We start from the raw sequence: 17,121 nt of genomic DNA on the forward strand, positions 1-17,121 counted from the left end.
CACCCTGGTTGTGCAAGTCGCAACACTCAAGTCCGAAGTCACGTGGAACCGCGCTCGATTGGGCTCCGCGCGCCAAGCTCACTGTTTACATTTGCATTTTGGACCAGCCGGTCGTCGATCTTAACAGCATTTCAAAAGCAGGCAGATAGAACTTTTCGCCACCGGTCCGCATTCCCCGTTGTATTTCAGGATTCGATACGGAACAGGAACTTCCACGAGTGAGGTCGGCCTCTGAAGACCTGCTATCACCTGCCATTCCAGCAGTTTCTGCCTGGAGCACACACCCGTCATACTCGCCGTTTTCTACTGCAATCCCGAATACAAGATGATGGACTTTATATTTGGCTCCCGGAAAACCCCGGCAGAGCTTCTTCGACAGCACCAACGTGCTCTCAATAGGGCGCAACGCGACCTTGACCGCGAGCGCTCGAAACTAGAGCAGCAGGAAAAGAAGCTTATTGTGGACATTAAGAAAGCTGCTAGGGCCAATCAAATGGTGAGTTTAGGGTGCGGGAGTACTTTTGGACTTGGGATAAGTGTAGAATGTATGACAGTGCCACGCCAACTGACACTATCCACTGGTCTAGAATGCATGCAAAATCATGGCAAAGGACCTGGTCCGAACACGCCGGTACATTCAAAAGTTCTACCAAATGCGAACACAACTACAGGCAGTTGGATTACGGATACAGGTGAGATTTGACCTGGCACATGAATCTTCAAGTATTGACACCCGTCATCACAGACACTCCGTTCAAACCAACAAATGGCGGAAGCTATGCGTGGCGTAACCAAAGCTATGCGTTCCATGAATAAACAAATCAACCTTCCAGGCATCCAAAAAATCATGATGGAGTTTGAGCGTGAGAGCGAAACGATGGACATGAAGGAGGAAATGATGAACGATGCCATTGACGATGTAATGGAAGAGGAGGATGATGAGGATGAAAGTGATCAGATTGTCAATCAGGTCTTGGATGAGATTGGCATCGGTTTGGATCACTCGGTGAGTCACGTTGCATTCTCGCCGTCTTGGATGTGTAGCTCATGCCAGGGATTTCGTAGCTTCCCGAAGCGTCAAAGGCAAGAGTTGGTGGTGCCGCGGTAAAAGAATCGCAAGCAGAGGCACTTTTAGCAGATGATGCCGCTCTACAGGCGCGGTTGGATAACTTACGGAGAGAATAAGATAGATTGGAATTATTTGTAATATGATTTTTGATTGCGTTTCATGCCTTGTCAGATTTCTTGCACACATTCGACCACAATTTGGTGGCTTTGTCGACTTGTACAATGACGAATTCCGAATGTTCTGATAGTCGATTAAGTATGTTACATTGCGTGTTCACCATTGAAATAGGGATAGCTCTAGAAAGTATAACAGTGCGGGTATCTATTACTCAGTTGGGTTGCCTTCCGCATCGGGCATTTCCTGGTTGTTAATATCCTCGTCGTGCGTATCTTCTGTTATATCCATAGACTCTGCCGCATTCGAGGTGGTTGCAGGTTGAGCGGGGGTCCACATGGAGGCTGCGTTGGCTCCGCTGCGCGGTCGAATTTCTCTACGAACTAGGTCCAGAAGTTCCTTAATGTCGTAGTCGTTGCTATTATATATTGGATTATGTGAATGGAGTTTGACACCTCGATTAATGGAATGGGAGAGAAGGAATAGGAACCGGGGATTTCTTACGTTGGTGAACCCATGAGTGTCTGCGCAACCCCCTCGGCTTGAGCCTTGTCAATACTGGGATCCTGCTCTGCAAGATACTGTAGGACTTCGATGACCGAACTCAAACTGACGCGACCGTTGTCACCGAGAATGCTCGTCACCGTCTCCAATGTAGCTGTCAGAGTCTGCAACGGTCGTCGTATGGCATTCAGATGTGCAATGTCAGACGTGAATTATGTGTTCTTTTTAACTTACGCCAGCTGTTGAAGCCACCAAAAGAGCCCAAAATTTGAGCCATGGGATTTTGTCGCCGGGCCAGCCGCCGAGTCTACCAGTGAGCTGTCGTGAGTGGAATGTTGTGATATGCTCCCCGGTACGACCGCCTCAACAAGTGCAGATGCTCTACCTCATAACGTCATTTACATGAGCCGGAGTTATATTGACAGCATTGCAGGCGTCATCCACCTCGTGTTTTGTCACCACTACCTTATCCGTGCGGTCAAACTACAGACAAAAACAAAAGATGGGTATAAAACACAATCAAAAATGATGACCAAAGACATTCAAGCGTATATTGAAAAGAGTGGTTTACCTTGGTGTAAAACGCCTCCAACTGCATGTTGTTGAGTCGTTTTGCCCCACCGCCGTCATGACGCTGCTTTGCTAAGCGCCCGAAATAACTGTGAACCATAGGACACCACCCATTATCAGCCCAAGCCATTCTCATGATCCGCAAGGCTACTCGGACCAAACATACTCTGCAGATGCTTCAAGAATATTTCCCGGTTGCGAGCGTATGATATGTTTTGTGTACTTTTTCAGAATGTCTGGGAGCTCTGGCGGAATCCGGATCTGTTCCGCGGTATAGAGAGGCACAGGGTTTGAGTCCACTTCCATTTGTTGATCCTCAACTGTAGTAGAAGTTGCAAAAGATGTGAAATGCAAAAACAATCTCGCTGGAGTGTTCAAAAACTTGTCGAGCGGCGGAGCCCAAAAACCTTCTTGATCTGTAAGCTCGCCTCACCCGCGAACGGGGAGGGGTTGGCCTGAAGGGTTCGCGTCGATCGCATTTCGAGCCAAACGTTCCAAGTAATATAACATGACTGTGCCAGTTATACATGGCACAGTTTTCATCTATAACGCATGTGACAAACTCAAATGCGCATGATCATTTTATCCAGATGGGAGGCGTCCTTTCCACAAAGGCCAGCACGGAATTTCGAGGTTTTTCGCATCAACCTCATTTCGCTTTTTTTTGATTATAAACTCATTTGGACACTCCTTCACAACCGCAGCATCAGCACTAGCATGCCATCGCCGCCAAAGCCGTGGGAAAGAGCAGGTGCCGCGGCGCAAGCTGGTCCCGCCCCCACTGCAAGCGCCTCGACACCCGCAACTACAACATCCTCCACAACCGCTCCCCCTGCCATCCCAGCTCGTCCTTCTACATCTACCATGAACACTACAATGACATCAAATACCCTGAATAGACCAGGTAAAAATCTTAATAGGGTCGATTTTCCTGTTTTGAGCGGATTTCAAATGCAGTCTTTCTTTAGGTTTCGGAACCGGTGCTGGATATAATTCTTACACTACGGGGACGGGCTATGGAAGTACATATGGCAACTCGTACGGTGGAAGCTCTTACGGGTCTTACTCCTCACCATATAATCGCTATGGTTCTGGGTACGGAGCGGGAGGTTATGGTTCGACATACGGGTCCTCCTATGGCGGATATGGTTCATATTCACCGTACAATCGCTATGGAAGTGGCTATTCTCCATACAATCGCTTTTCCTCTCCATACGGACCTGGTCCAGGTGGTCCAGGTGCCCCAGGAGAAATGCCTCTCTCTGCACGCATGGAGCAGTCAACCCAAGCAACCTTCAACACACTCGACCAAATCGTTCAGGCTTTCGGAGGGTTCGCGCAAATGTTAGAGTCCACATTCATGGCTACTCATTCGAGTTTTATGGCAATGGTTGGAGTAGCTGAGCAATTTGGCAATCTCCGATCATATTTTGGTCAGATTTTTTCGCTCCTTTCGTTGTACCAAGCGGCGCGACGACTAGTGTGCAGACTGACTGGACGACAGGCACCTGTCGATGCATCGCAACTTGATCCAGACGAATTCAAAGCGTTTGAAGACCGCAAGAAAGCAAGCAAGAAACCAATATGGGTTTTCTTGTTCTTCACAATCGGCATCCCTTGGTTGATATCAAAACTTTTCCAAAGACTACAGAGACAGCGTCTTGAAGCCGCTGCTGCTGGTGCTACTGCTGACCCTTTAACAACAGGCCTCATCGGGCCCGACGGCCGCCCATTACATCCAAGTCAAATACGTGATCTAGAGTTTTGTCGCGCTGTATATGATTTCGCTGGCGAATCTCCTGCGGAGCTATCGCTGAAGAAAGGGGACATTGTGGCTGTGCTCAGCAAGTTGGATCCAGCGACTGGACAGCCTGGAATGTGGTGGCGAGGCCGATTGCAGAGTGGGGAGATGGGCATGTTCCCATCCAATTATGTGGAGATCATTCAGAAACAGGGAACGGCGCAATCATCGCCACCATTGCCTCCTGCTGGCGGGCCGGCCGGAATACCAATGCAAAACGTTCCGGTACTCGATCCTGCTGCCTTCAATCCTGATGCAATAATGGATGGAGACTTTGGGCCAATCATGCAGTGACGTTGTGGTGGAATTTGGGGATGAACGTTGGGGCTTGAATTTCCTTGTACATGGTTCTTAAATAATACGGCATTTCTCTGTTCGTTGTTGTGTTCTGTGCTTCGAGTGCGTCTGTGTGGGTTACTTTGTTACCATCCTAGCATTGTAGGGGTTTGTGAACTTTTAATGGGTATTCTCTCTGAACTGTGTTTGTTCAGGTCTCTTACAGTTGATTAACCCAAGCAATTAATTATTCCACTTGATACGCATATATGATAAAGTAAAAATCTTATCAATAGTTGGAGAAGTAAGATAGATTCTCATCAATAAAATACTCTTCTTATGAAATACTGCATCTCAATATGTATTGATTCAACCTCCGTCTAATATCCCGGATTAAATATTCTTCGAGTGATAACAAGCTAACATGACCAATCACGGTGGATAACTGGCCATGTTTCTTCTTACACTCTCCATTGCAGCGAGGAGATCCTCTCTGCCAATCTAGGTAGCGAGCTTTATTGAGGACATTGTTCACATTAACCATGAGCGGAGAAGCAGAACCAACCATTTCACTCGTTAAATCTATTCTTAACCTCGACAACGCCGCCTCTCGACATACATTCTCAATGTCCGCACCTTAAAGAATCTGGTTTCAGAGTCGTCCATGGACATATATGGGTTCCGTACAACTCACCAGTATAACCATCTGACAACTGCGCCAAATGACATAAGTCGGTGGTCTCCAGATTATTGGGAATCCGTGACAAAAATCCTTGAAATATTTTATGTCGCGCCTATCACACAGCAGATCAAACACGAGAAGGACTTGATCAACGATTACAGTGGAATATACCTCTGCATTGGGAGGCGGTATGTAAATGTGCTCGTCTAATCGACCGGGCCGCAGGATTGCCGCGTCAATGACATCTGGGCGGTTCGTTACTAGACCATGCATGATATAAATCATCCATTTGACAAAAGGATAAACTCGTAGTCATCGTGGATGGAAACGCAACTTACCTGCGATGATAAACACTGTTCTGTTATCGGCTCCTGCAGATTTGGACAAAACCCCGTCCATCTCTAATGACGATGGATTAGCAACGATGAGATGAGAATGCCGTTAGATTAACATGTACCAGTGAGAAAACAAGTGACAATCCTTTCGCCTGTATTTTCGGAGGACATGTCCATCCCGCGTCGGGGAACAAGCATGTCAATCTGATTACAGAGTGATTAATAGTCCAGTAACCTGTCATGGTCTCCATACATGCATACCTGATCTATCAATAGTATGGATGGAGCGCTAGATCTGGCCTGAGCAAAGATTTTTGTAATATTTTGCTCAGATTCACCAACGACTTTTGATCTTATTTTGGGACCCTATTACAATCGTTACTAATTAGAGAAAATGGCAAATGCGACATAGTGACCTACATCAACGTAAATACAATTAAATCCAGCTTCTTGGACGAGAGCATAGCTGAGAACACTCTTGCCGACCCCGGCAGGTCCGTGCAATAGGACGCCCCTTGGAGGATTAATTCCAAGCGCGGCATAGCGATCGAGATGCTTGAAGGGACGCAGGACAGACGTCTGCAGATATTGGTGATGAGTTTTCGCAGTATGCTGGAGGAACGCTTGGGAAATTGAACTAGCACCTGAACGTGTTTGATCACATCCTCCAAACCAAAGAGGTCTGAAAAGTGTCTTTTCGGGACCTGGTACATGGAACAGAGTCATTAGGATTCTGTGTCGCAAATCGCACGTCAAAATGCATAAGCACCTGAGCGGTGAGTTCCAAAAGATTCGCCGGTTTGACTGTTTTCAGAGCCAATAGAAAATGGTCCAATGTGATATGTTTTTGCGTTTCCGTCTTTCGAATATTGATGAGCGCCGGCTTTGGGGAGGTGCGCCGGAAAATCATAACATATACATACATTCCGCTGCCAATGCATGAAAGCAGTGTGGCATAAACTTTCCAAGTCGGCTCCAACAAATCCATGTGTGGCTTCGCTGACCGACCGCAGCATATCGTCGCTGGCATTCGGGTCCATTGGTAACTCTGGATACATTGTCTGCACAGTTTAGGCGACGATGTAAAAAGTGGTTCACTCTGAACATCCGAACCTTTGCATAGGTATCGTAATATTGAATATCTCTGCCGCGCATCCACGATATCCATTTCCAGGACCTGATCGAGCCGACCGGATCGTAACAAACCGGGGTCCAAATTGTGCAGACGGTTGGTTACACCTATGAGATGTCGTGAGGATATGCCATAGCCCATATTTCGGTCAACCGAGAAGCTCTTCGAGAACCCACCTATTATGAACACACCGCCCTTAGGCGTGTCATTGAGGGCGGTGCAAAGATGAGCAGAGGACAAGCTTGGGTCCAGCAAGCTCGTGAGGACGGCGTAAATCCGTCTGGCCATTCCTAGGGGGAAAAGTAAGTGGGGACACGGTACAAAGAGAAATGGTAAACGTACCCTGTGCCGCCTGCTTCGGCCCAGTTGAGGCAATAGCATCCAAGTCATCGAGAACCACTATATGAGGGCCCTCAACGGGGACGTTGATCATGCTATGAAGGTAAAGTTCCGCATCTCCTTCACCTGAACTACTGTTAAAAGTCTATTCTATTGTGTATATCATGGTCGCGCAAATGAGCCACCTACTGAATTTGAGAAAGTCCGCACAGTTTACAATGTTCCAAGAAACGCCAGAATTTTCTGTTTGTGATATATAGCATCAATATTTCAGAGAGGTGACAAAATTGCGAATGATTCTTCACACAACTATCTACATGCTTAACCATCTCTCTTGCTCTATTATACGCTATATAAAGAATGACAGTCTTACCAGCAAAAGCTCGAGCTAACCTCGTTTTTCCAGTCCCAGATCTCCCGCTCAAAAGGACACCAGCTGTGAGAGCTGGAGCCAAGTTGTGCAGGTTTGTAGGATTACAAATGTTGTTGACAAAGCAGTGAAATCGTTCTATCAATAGGTTGACTGTTGCATCCACTCCTGCTATCTGCCCGCATACTGCTGGAGCCCAGATATCGCAAGATTTTAGCCGCGCGCGCGCGCGACTCACGCAAAAGCTCGATTCCTCAAAGACGTAGTCAGTTTCTTCATTCAGCTTGGCGACTCGGGACTCCAGAAGCTGCCCATCCCCAAATGGTACTATTGATGCGACTATGACTGAGATCTGGTGACCATTCTTCAAAAGGGTAAGACTTTGCCCAACGGTTGCATATTCGCCAAGCAAGGCCTGCCCAATTTCTGTTCCACTCAGGCGACGGTGATCCAATACTGATCGCTTGTATTGACCAACTGAATGCGTACGCCAAGCCATTGTTAATCTGACAAGCTTTGCGCGAGGCACGGAGGCGGACTGGTGTTCAGAATCCCGCATAAGTCGTCACCATGGTATGGTAGTTAGAATGATCACTTACGGTAAGGTGGTGTGATACTACTAGAACCTCGCCTTTGGAGGTACGCAGTGCTCTTGAAAGTGAGGAAGATAGAACACAATCACAGTGTGATACAGTGCACGCTGCGGCTGTTGATGACGCTAACGATATATGTTTAAGGTTTTCGCGAGAAATATCGCTTCCGGGACTGAATAATCTGACTTTTGCAGCTACATGCTGTCTCTCTTCAGAAGCCTTGACACGCAGGCACAAAATATGGCCAGATTTAACTCGCACTCCGTTGAAAGTGCAACTTCTTGGGAGCCACAGAACATTCTCCAAGCATTCATCCGCTATATCCACGACGGTGAGCTCCATGGTCCACTATATCACACAGTCAATCCACTCTGTCGCCACGCTCCATTAAACGCTTCCTGTCCCAAGATCGGCAGCCCATGCAAGATCTCCACACGATTGATTGACAAGGCGGATCAAGCGGGCTCTGCTGCGCCACGACCCAGTGAATCACGTGACATTGAGAAAGTTCACCCGCATCGAGGCAACCAGTTAGTTGAGGTGAACGAAGTCATCACCGACAGCCGTTGCGTACCATGCTTGCAACAAAGCAGTTGACAGTGTCGGCGTTGAAGCGCTCATCTTTGACCGCGACAGCTGTCGCTGCGCGCTCCGTTCAGCCTCGTGCAACCTTTGCAACTGCTGCCCCTGACCCATCACCTAACCGCACGTACGGAAACCTCAGCGATGAAGACCGCATATTCACTAACCTTTACGGAAAGCACGACTTTCGCTTAGCGGGTGCACTCAAGCGTGGTGACTGGTACAAGACCAAGGAAATTATCTTGAAAGGCCATGACTGGATCATTAACGAGATGAAGACATCAGGCTTGCGTGGACGAGGTGGGGCTGGCTTCCCCTCTGGCCTCAAGTGGTCATTCATGAACAAGCCAGGGGGTCCAGATGGCCGTCCACGATACTTGGTGGTAAATGCAGATGAAGGAGAACCGGGTACCTGCAAGGACCGCGAGATTATGCGCCACGACCCTCACAAGCTTATTGAAGGTTGCTTAGTGGCTGGTCGCGCGATGAGCGCCAACGCAGCCTACATCTATATCCGTGGTGAATTCTACAACGAAGCCTCCAATCTTCAGGAAGCTATCAATGAGGCTTACAAAGCGGGCTTGATTGGCAAGAATGCATGCGGCTCTGGTTACGATTTCGATGTATATGTGCACCGTGGTGCTGGAGCTTATATTTGCGGAGAGGAAACAGCTCTTATTGAATCCATTGAAGGAAAGCAGGGAAAACCTCGTTTGAAGCCTCCATTTCCTGCCGACGTGGGATTGTTCGGTTGTCCCACAACTGTGGCGAATGTGGAAACTGTGGCTGTGGCGCCGACTATCTTGCGTCGTGGAGGTTCATGGTTTGCAGGTCTCGGCCGTGCCCGTAACAGCGGCACTAAGCTGTTCTGTATTTCCGGTCATGTGAACAAACCTTGCACTGTGGAAGAGGAGATGTCTATTCCCCTCCGAGACCTCATTGACAAGCATTGCGGCGGTGTTCGCGGTGGATGGGATAATCTTTTAGGTATCATTCCTGGCGGTTCTTCTGTTCCTGTTCTGCCAAAGAAGATCTGCGAGGAAGTTTTGATGGACTTTGATTCTCTTCGTGATGCGCAGTCTGGGTTGGGCACTGCAGCGGTGATTGTCATGGACAAGAGTACCGATATGGTGCAGGCGATCTCAAGGCTAAGTGCGTTTTACAAGCATGAGAGTTGTGGACAATGTACACCATGTCGTGAGGGTACGGGTTGGTTGGCCAACATGATGGCACGATTCGAAACCGGTAACGCGAAGAAGGCTGAGATTGACATGATCGAGGAGCTTAGTAGGCAGATTGAGGGGCATACCATTTGTGCATTGGTGGGTTTCATCTGGTCGATACATGGAATGGCTACTGTATATACTAACGTGAACACTTCTTTTACATAGGGAGACGCAGCGGCTTGGCCTGTGCAAGGTCTCATCCGCCATTTCCGCCCGGAGATTGAAAAGAAGATTGATGAGTTCCACGCGCGTCGGCGGCTTGAAGAGCCTGTGGCGGCACAAGCTTGAGAGGGGATATGAAGAGTGGATAGAGTTGTCATCGCAAAATACATTATGAATATTGTATCATCCGTTGCTCGGATTGCCTGTCAATGACGTGCTAGCCATGCCAGAGACCAGTATTTTTTAGCCTCATATGCCTATCGAAATAGCGCACATTGCCCTCAGAATCTCGACTATCCGCTACCCACTAGAACAGTCGCAGTGAACCAATAATACACTTCAATATTCTACAAATACGACGAAGCAAACATTATCTACATGCTCTTCTCAAGCAGCGTAATAGACGGCGATCATATTTTATCTAATGCTTCCATAACGAGAACAGAGTTTCCTCGGATGACCTGGTGGAAAAAGGTACTGTTAGCACCTCCTCATGTAATCTATCCAGGTTTCCTGCCAAGTACTGACCACACTCCCGATCTCACGCTTTTCGGATTCGGAAACTTCTTCGACAGTATCCTGTTGGATATGAAATATAAATACAAAACTTCCGAGTTGACCACCAAGAGACCAAAAGCCCACCTCCAATACCAAGTTCATGAAAGGATCAAATCCTGCGAAAATAAAGAAATCAGTTACATCTTAAAAAATAGACTTCAAATGCACTTATTATTCTGTTGGCTAGCTTACCACGAAGAATTCCAGTAACTTTACGATCTCCGTTCAGTTGGATGAACAGTCTCTTGTCCATGTACCTACGCAGAAAGGGCAAGTTAGAGATCAGTTTTCGTAAAGTTACACGCAGGCGAAAAGGGGGAGCAGGACTATACTGAAGGTATTGCGCTTTCATGGGTACTCACTTCTTCAATTCTGGAGTTGGTGCCTTGGACATGATGCAAACAGTTTTACCAGATGCAGTACTGTGGGCTCGTACGGGTCGTCACATCCACCCCGTACGAACTTGGCCCATGCGTTGTTTCTATGGAAACACTGTATCACGTGAGAAAATGGGATCTGAGTTGAATGGCAGCAAACAAGGCAACTGAGATTTCGACACCTTTTATTCCACAGATCACAGTCACCTACCATAATGGACGGAGGTGACCGAGAAGCAGCCAGATTATGGCGAGTGTTTCGTACAGTGAATGAAATGGTCAGGGATCGGGTAGGTACTGGTTCTGTTGTTGGAGTGACTCCCACTTAAATGCCTGCGATTCACGGTCTATCTTTGAAGGGTTACGTGGTGGCTCAAAGAGATGTTGAAATACCACTGGATGAATTCAAAATGAATTATGTAAAAGGCGGTGTTGTAGAGTATGTCTTCAGAAAGTGAACCGATTTTGTACGGATGGAGCAGTCCAGTTAACGGTGCTTTGATATGTTAGCCGCCACTCTATGACTTTCTTGGTTACAATGGAGGACCGACCGAGTGATTCCCTTCTGGTGTTCTTCGCAGAGGATGAATCTGTGGGAATCAAGCCTATCAAAAAGTATGCTCCCTCTAGATGACCTTACAGAAGACGATATGATCGAGCTGATTCTTGCTTGCTGTAGAATTGCGGAGCGTATGGCAACACAAAATATTTTCAAAGCCATTGTGGTAATCCCGAAAACAATGACTCCATCTGCCAAAAAGGTATGGCATTCTGGTAGTGTTCAATTGACTCTTCACTTACTAAGTGATATTGGCACATCTCTCCAGGTTATTCAAGAGATGGCACCGAAATATAATATCGATCAGTTCGCTGAATCAGAGTTGCTTGTCAATATTACCAAACACGTCCTAGTCCCTGAACACGAAGTTCTCTCAGATAGTGAAAAGAAGACATTGCTGGAAAGATAGTCAGTAGCATTCGCACTTTGAAATCGCAATGAGGAAGCTCATTGATACTTTGTTGCTTCTTTATTAGCCGACTCAAAGAAGCTCAATTGCCACGTATACATCCGACCGATCCGATTGCGAAATATTATGGCATGAAAAGAGGACAAGTGGTCAAAATTATCCGACCGAGTGAAACCGCTGGAAAGTAAGTGGTCCTCCCTGATCAATTTCTTTTTTTTGTATTCATTGGCTAATGTGCGATCTATTAACGCTATACAGATACGTCACCTATAGATATTGTTTTTAATTGCTTCTGTCTTGACAGCTATGCGCAAGCTGCCGTTACTGAAGCCAATGTATATTTTGTATGTAACCGCACCAATATCGGCTGTGTCCGATCTAAAATAAAAAACAAATTCGACTTGGGAATGGAAAGACCTCAGCCTACCCAAATGATAAAAGTGTCACATAAGGTCGCATACTAGTAAGCAGAGGACGAACGGTACCACGTGAGCAAGCCAGAATTGGGTTGACGCGTAAGGAGCTATTCTATTCCTCATCAACATCGCCGTCTACTCAATTGAGAGGATCTACAAAAGGATCTACTCTCGTTGGTAATTAGTGACACCGCCTGCAAATATCTCGCGTGTGTAGATGACTAACTCTTGCAATTGTAAGCGGTTGTGTGCTAGGGGTGGCGTCCTGGAGATAACTTCTCTTCTGCGTTGAGCAGTTCATTGAATGCGGCAACAGCATTACTGCTTATTTACTCTAACGGACATTCGATCAGCATATTACCGCTGTATTTCACCCTCAAATGGTACGTTGGTTTTGCCACTCTCAACACGGCATGTAACGATACCGTTTGGGGAAGCAGTGCAACGTACATTATCAGCTTCTAACTTGATTTGATATGCTATGCAATCGCAAAGTCTTCTACAAACCAAAACAATGGAGCAAAGAAGGTGGGCCGTCTATCGGCACGGCTCGGATGGACTTTTTTGATATTGATGATTCTCGCGTAGATAATTGGCCTTGAAGAATGGGAACGAAAATTGGCGGAAGTGAAAGTTAGCAAGCAGTATGTGTGATGGTGATACTTTGGATGACACTGCGTCGTATGATAACGCGCTCACGCGATATGCTCTTAATTGAAGAGATCTCAACAAACTCATCATGAACTATTTGGTCATCGAAGGCTATAAAGATGCGGCAGAAAAATTTAGTCGAGAATCTGGGCTACAGCCGGGAATTGACCTTGCGTCGATAGAGGATCGCATGAATATTAGAAATGCGATACAGTCTGGAGATATCGAGGACGCTATCGAACGCGTCAATGACCTAGATCCTGAGGTATTGCGATATAGTGCACATTTGACTTCTACGCGATTTAACAACTTTCCGACTCATCATCCATGATCCAGATACTCGACACAAATCCAAAGCTCTACTTCCACCTGCAACAGCAACGGTTGATCGAATTCATACGAGACGGAAGAGTAGGAGAAGCCATCGAATTCGCGCAGGAAGAATTGGCGCCACGAGGGGAAGAAAACGTATGATCTTGCCCATAATACTCTTCAATCCGGAACATTAGGATAACACTGTACGTTTTTATCAAATGCAGCCGGAATTTCTTGAGGACCTGGAGCGCACAATGGCATTGCTAGCATTCGAGGACACTAGCGTGTCACCTGTTGGATACCTATTGGACCATGCACAACGACAAAAGACGGCAAGTGAACTCAATGCAGCAATCTTGACAGCACAATGTCAAGAGAAGGATCCAAAACTCCCGTCATTGCTGAAGATGTTGGTATGGGCACAGGTATGGCATCGGAAAGGCTCCTGGACGATCCAACACAAGTCACTCACACACGAGCACATAACAGAATCAGCTGGAAGAAAAGATGCTCTTTCCAAAAATTAGAAACCTTGTAACCGCTGAACTAGAAGCACCTGCACCCAGCGGATGATAAATCCTCGCACCGTATATGGAACGAAGGATCATCGATAGCTCGAACGCTCGTAAACACTCTTGGACCTAATTCTGGTCGTGTACATATCTTTACTAAAACTGGCAACTTTCACCATGGCAATTTTCACATATCAATGATATATTTCCCAGAGGTCAGGTTTTGATTCAAATCGTGATTTTGTCAGTTTCTATACACAAAATACCGCCAATATCCTAAGTTATCTACATGTAAACTTCCTGCTATCTGTACAGATGAACGAGGTTCTTGTATCTGCTGGTCCACTATTAAGTTTGTGATAAATTTCTATCACTGGTTATCCTTAGCACGTCTCCTATTAGATTGTGGAGCTCACGTTGGATTTGAAGCAGCTCGCTATATGAAAAATATTCAACAAGGACGCAAATTGCTACTAGATTCCGACTCAGGGCTTACCGGACATCCATCGTTTCCAACTCTTTTGAACACTTTTTCAAAGACGTCAAATGGTCCATGAATCCCCATGAAGCTGCTTGGTCTGGAGCATCAGCCTCAGATCTTTTCCGTTTCAATACAGGCGTTACTGTTATTGGACGCTCGGGTGGGGTGTTCCGGCCCAGTTCCTTGTCGCTAGCTGTTGGAGTCTTCATCTCTTCGGAATGCGATTGTGATCTATCCATTGTCTCATACATCTCAGCGGGTACCACTTCACGCTCCGCCCTCTTTTCCTGTGAATGGCTTCAGTCATGATGTAGCGCCCCGGAAACTGCCATCCTGACAACGTACCATTTGTCTTGGAGTTAAAATGCGTTCGTCCTTTGCTTGCATCTCCATTTTTTTCTTGTCTGTTATTTGCACGTATTCCATAAGATCTCCTAACTCCTAGTGTTAGCTAGTGATTGGACATTGATGATTCTGATTTCTCACCTTCAGAGTTTCCGTGAGATTTAGGAAGATCAGTTAGATTCTCCTTTCTGGGAGAAGAATGATGGCCATCGCTTGACAACCGATTTATTATAGTCTGCGTTCTGCGATGCTGGTTCTCAATGGGCGATACATCTTCCGCAACTTGATACTGTGGATGACGAAGGATATCTGAGCCTGGTACAATGCACACCCCCGTTGGCTGAAGTCAAAGTACCTGAGCAGCAAGATCTGAAAGAAGAAGTTGCATATTTTTCCGTCCAGAGCCTTTTATCTCTAGGAGTTTCACAAGCTTGCTAGCCATTTTAACTACCGCTTTGGCATGTCGATATTGAAGTTCTTGCTGCTCAGCTTCCAAACGACCAGCGGGCTCAGGTATTTCGATGCGGAACATCTCAGCAAGTTTCCTTGAGACTATATTATAAAACGATCAGATATCGGCAGCTCCATTCACCATGGACTTCTTCAAGTGATGTTGGCAGTCTGTGCACCTACATTCAGTGAGCTCAGTTTTGACAGAGGTTTTCCATAGGAAAGATATTGCGTCTACTAATGGGCTGAGGTTTCGCTCATGGTCAGCTATGGAATCGTTCACATAAGCGACCACATGTTCCCACAGGAGTTGCACCTTCGGGATAAGCTATAGACTGATGTTACTGTGCATACTTCTGTGATCCACCAACATGTTGAGAGGTACCTGTTTCGACACCTTGCAGCGATCGATCGCCATTTCCATTATATACAGAAACACCTTGTAGTCTGCCAGAGACCATTCGCCGGATGGTAAATTTGCAACAATGTGTTGTAGATAAGGACCTATCATTGGTTCATCCATGTATGATAGTGACTGCCGCAAATCAAAGTCTGCAGGTACGGTGTGCAGTTTTCCAACAACATTTATAATAACGGCCGTCAAAAACACATCCACCAATCGTCGATCCTTTCTGATTTCTTTCGCGACAGGGAGCACTGTTGACTCTGTGAAGGATAGCAGTGCGGTCGCATAGCTCAGGTGCACGAGCAGAAAGACGTATGTTTTCATGCATTCCATTCTGACCGTCGCTGCCTTTTCGTATTTGAATCCATTCAAGAGAGGTAATAGCACAAGTTTGACTCGTTTATCGTGAATGAGATGGTCTGCAAGATTGGGCATCTTTGAGTAGGGCTTAGTGTCCGTCTCATAAATTTGATCTATACCTTTCTGAGCGAAGTTGATAATCAATCTTCTCCAAACTCGGAAAGCGGAAAGACGGTTTGCGGGAACAGACGAATTGAATCCATTCTGTACAGACGTCCCCACCACTTGACTTAGCAAGAGTGTGTCATGTAAGCAAGAGCAAGGCAAACCGACTAACCTCCACAACTTGCAACAGGGCATTCAAATGCTGAGTACGATGCAGCGTTGAACCCAACATCAGCATAACATGTCCCCATGCGTTGTAGACATTTGTATGGTCGATGTTGTTTCGCAAGATTTCGATGAGGGTCTCCACTTTCTCATTTGTCAATGCCTAAGATTCCCGTTATTTTGTCAGCTCTCAAAGGCTTAACGAGCACAAGACACATGCATACTTTAATATGCATTTCGCACTCTTTCCGCAGGGCAACAAAGTATTCTACTGCAGCTCGAAAGAAGGTATTTGCCGCGTCTGCAATCCGTGCGGTGCTCGAGAACATTAGTTCTAACACTACTCGTAAAATGATGTTCAGTGTCGCTGTGAGGAAAGTATGCCTTATGTTGGTTTAGGGCCACATACCTGGAACTACCCAGTTACGCGACTCTGCTGGAGCTAGTTTTGGGACTCGCTTGAAAAGCCTGTCCAGTGCCTTAACAGGTTGAATTAGCAGAATGTACGCTGACTATATCCAATGGAATCATACTTACATTCAATAGCTCAATTGGCAATACCTCCACAGTTCCAACGTACTTCATCGCTGCCATCAAAGCCTCGATGATGGCAGGTCCCATCTCCGCTAATACTTCGTCGTCCTCCACCCTTTGGACACTCAGGCACCACACCCCTAAACAAGTGAGTTTTGGATTTCGCTCCTTCACAATATGTTTACAGATCCCTTGGAGCATTCCCCGCCATTGTTCTCTTGTTGTCCCTGGTATTAAGTGTCCCCTGTGAAGAAATAACGCTGCACAGCGCAATGCTCCTCGGACCCTGCAAGATGGGTCAGGTGACTCAGTAAAAAATGACAAAACGCAAGAACCAGAATGCTCACAAGGCATCGTCAGTCGCATCCTTTTTTTCCTGCGGCGCCAGATCACGATCAATTGCCAAGATCAAGTCAGCGATCTCGTTTTCAGTCAAAGGTCCAGGGTCGGTTCCGTCTCTGTCTGCGGTTCGGTAAAGGTCCAGCAAATCGACCCAAGCTTGTATCCTTTCCTCAACGGATCCCCGTACAACGACATCCAGCGTAACAGTCAGTGAAGGCTTCGTCATGGTGTTGCATTCATCACATTCCCGTCGGCCAAAGCAAGCCAATCCAGGAGCGCGTAAGTCCGGTCCTTCGAACAGCACGTGATTGCTGAGGTCAGATCAGGCTTGCGAGTCACTTTGCGTTGCACCAAACGTTCCATGACAACGCAATTGAAGTT

The 17,121-nt window shown here is 46.6% G+C and overlaps 9 protein-coding genes across 9 annotated transcripts; 5 read left to right on the forward strand and 4 right to left on the reverse strand.

Moving 5' to 3' along the window:
• Window positions 1-90: 90 nt before the first annotated feature.
• SPPG_03368 (ESCRT-III subunit protein DID4) lies at window positions 91-1,241 on the forward strand. Its single transcript, XM_016751639.1, has 4 exons — window positions 91-496; window positions 588-692; window positions 746-1,006; window positions 1,066-1,241. Exons 1-4 carry the CDS (start codon window positions 326-328, stop codon window positions 1,183-1,185), a joined length of 657 nt encoding a protein of 218 aa, XP_016609607.1. The 5' UTR covers window positions 91-325; the 3' UTR covers window positions 1,186-1,241.
• A 50-nt stretch (window positions 1,242-1,291) lies between these two features.
• SPPG_03369 (uncharacterized protein) lies at window positions 1,292-2,692 on the reverse strand. Its single transcript, XM_016751640.1, has 6 exons — window positions 2,424-2,692; window positions 2,259-2,346; window positions 2,073-2,170; window positions 1,922-1,994; window positions 1,688-1,851; window positions 1,292-1,601 (listed from the first exon to the last, which is right to left on the reverse strand). Exons 1-6 carry the CDS (start codon window positions 2,561-2,563, stop codon window positions 1,394-1,396), a joined length of 771 nt encoding a protein of 256 aa, XP_016609608.1. The 5' UTR covers window positions 2,564-2,692; the 3' UTR covers window positions 1,292-1,393.
• A 167-nt stretch (window positions 2,693-2,859) lies between these two features.
• SPPG_03370 (uncharacterized protein) lies at window positions 2,860-4,498 on the forward strand. Its single transcript, XM_016751641.1, has 2 exons — window positions 2,860-3,161; window positions 3,226-4,498. The coding sequence occupies exons 1-2, from the start codon at window positions 2,975-2,977 to the stop codon at window positions 4,350-4,352; spliced, it is 1,314 nt and encodes a 437-aa protein (XP_016609609.1). The 5' UTR covers window positions 2,860-2,974; the 3' UTR covers window positions 4,353-4,498.
• A 133-nt stretch (window positions 4,499-4,631) lies between these two features.
• Window positions 4,632-8,216, reverse strand: SPPG_03371 (uncharacterized protein). Its single transcript, XM_016751642.1, has 17 exons — window positions 7,792-8,216; window positions 7,196-7,730; window positions 7,012-7,065; window positions 6,826-6,948; window positions 6,660-6,773; window positions 6,465-6,590; window positions 6,275-6,399; window positions 6,121-6,210; window positions 5,996-6,055; window positions 5,772-5,930; window positions 5,613-5,717; window positions 5,474-5,555; window positions 5,355-5,417; window positions 5,188-5,276; window positions 5,029-5,128; window positions 4,900-4,970; window positions 4,632-4,835 (listed from the first exon to the last, which is right to left on the reverse strand). Exons 1-17 carry the CDS (start codon window positions 8,125-8,127, stop codon window positions 4,767-4,769), a joined length of 2,301 nt encoding a protein of 766 aa, XP_016609610.1. The 5' UTR covers window positions 8,128-8,216; the 3' UTR covers window positions 4,632-4,766.
• A 105-nt stretch (window positions 8,217-8,321) lies between these two features.
• Window positions 8,322-10,004, forward strand: SPPG_03372 (NADH dehydrogenase [ubiquinone] flavoprotein 1, mitochondrial). Its single transcript, XM_016751643.1, has 2 exons — window positions 8,322-9,689; window positions 9,759-10,004. The coding sequence occupies exons 1-2, from the start codon at window positions 8,361-8,363 to the stop codon at window positions 9,879-9,881; spliced, it is 1,452 nt and encodes a 483-aa protein (XP_016609611.1). The 5' UTR covers window positions 8,322-8,360; the 3' UTR covers window positions 9,882-10,004.
• On the reverse strand, window positions 9,902-10,752 carry SPPG_09109 (mRNA splicing protein SMX2). Its single transcript, XM_016757264.1, has 5 exons — window positions 10,676-10,752; window positions 10,506-10,570; window positions 10,398-10,429; window positions 10,284-10,334; window positions 9,902-10,216 (listed from the first exon to the last, which is right to left on the reverse strand). The coding sequence occupies exons 1-5, from the start codon at window positions 10,705-10,707 to the stop codon at window positions 10,166-10,168; spliced, it is 231 nt and encodes a 76-aa protein (XP_016609612.1). The 5' UTR covers window positions 10,708-10,752; the 3' UTR covers window positions 9,902-10,165.
• Window positions 10,753-10,859: 107 nt separating this feature from the next.
• On the forward strand, window positions 10,860-12,100 carry SPPG_09110 (DNA-directed RNA polymerase core subunit RPB5). Its single transcript, XM_016757265.1, has 7 exons — window positions 10,860-10,980; window positions 11,050-11,129; window positions 11,201-11,305; window positions 11,370-11,451; window positions 11,518-11,657; window positions 11,726-11,842; window positions 11,917-12,100. The coding sequence occupies exons 1-7, from the start codon at window positions 10,906-10,908 to the stop codon at window positions 11,942-11,944; spliced, it is 627 nt and encodes a 208-aa protein (XP_016609613.1). The 5' UTR covers window positions 10,860-10,905; the 3' UTR covers window positions 11,945-12,100.
• A 4-nt stretch (window positions 12,101-12,104) lies between these two features.
• Window positions 12,105-14,050, forward strand: SPPG_09111 (uncharacterized protein). Its single transcript, XM_016757266.1, has 8 exons — window positions 12,105-12,251; window positions 12,316-12,457; window positions 12,570-12,602; window positions 12,663-12,718; window positions 12,795-12,990; window positions 13,062-13,193; window positions 13,265-13,465; window positions 13,530-14,050. Exons 2-8 carry the CDS (start codon window positions 12,455-12,457, stop codon window positions 13,611-13,613), a joined length of 705 nt encoding a protein of 234 aa, XP_016609614.1. The 5' UTR covers window positions 12,105-12,251; window positions 12,316-12,454; the 3' UTR covers window positions 13,614-14,050.
• SPPG_03374 (uncharacterized protein) lies at window positions 13,769-16,999 on the reverse strand. The gene is made up of 13 exons (XM_016751644.1): window positions 16,746-16,999; window positions 16,402-16,684; window positions 16,274-16,343; window positions 16,089-16,204; window positions 15,872-16,027; window positions 15,714-15,798; window positions 15,214-15,653; window positions 15,012-15,156; window positions 14,734-14,930; window positions 14,520-14,667; window positions 14,379-14,467; window positions 14,049-14,320; window positions 13,769-13,988 (listed from the first exon to the last, which is right to left on the reverse strand). The coding sequence occupies exons 1-13, from the start codon at window positions 16,964-16,966 to the stop codon at window positions 13,901-13,903; spliced, it is 2,310 nt and encodes a 769-aa protein (XP_016609615.1). The 5' UTR covers window positions 16,967-16,999; the 3' UTR covers window positions 13,769-13,900.
• Between the last annotated feature and the right edge of the window lie 122 nt (window positions 17,000-17,121).

The sequence above is a fragment of the Spizellomyces punctatus genome (assembly GCF_000182565.1).
Source record: "Spizellomyces punctatus DAOM BR117 chromosome Unknown supercont1.5, whole genome shotgun sequence".
Classification (NCBI taxonomy): domain Eukaryota; kingdom Fungi; phylum Chytridiomycota; class Chytridiomycetes; order Spizellomycetales; family Spizellomycetaceae; genus Spizellomyces; species Spizellomyces punctatus.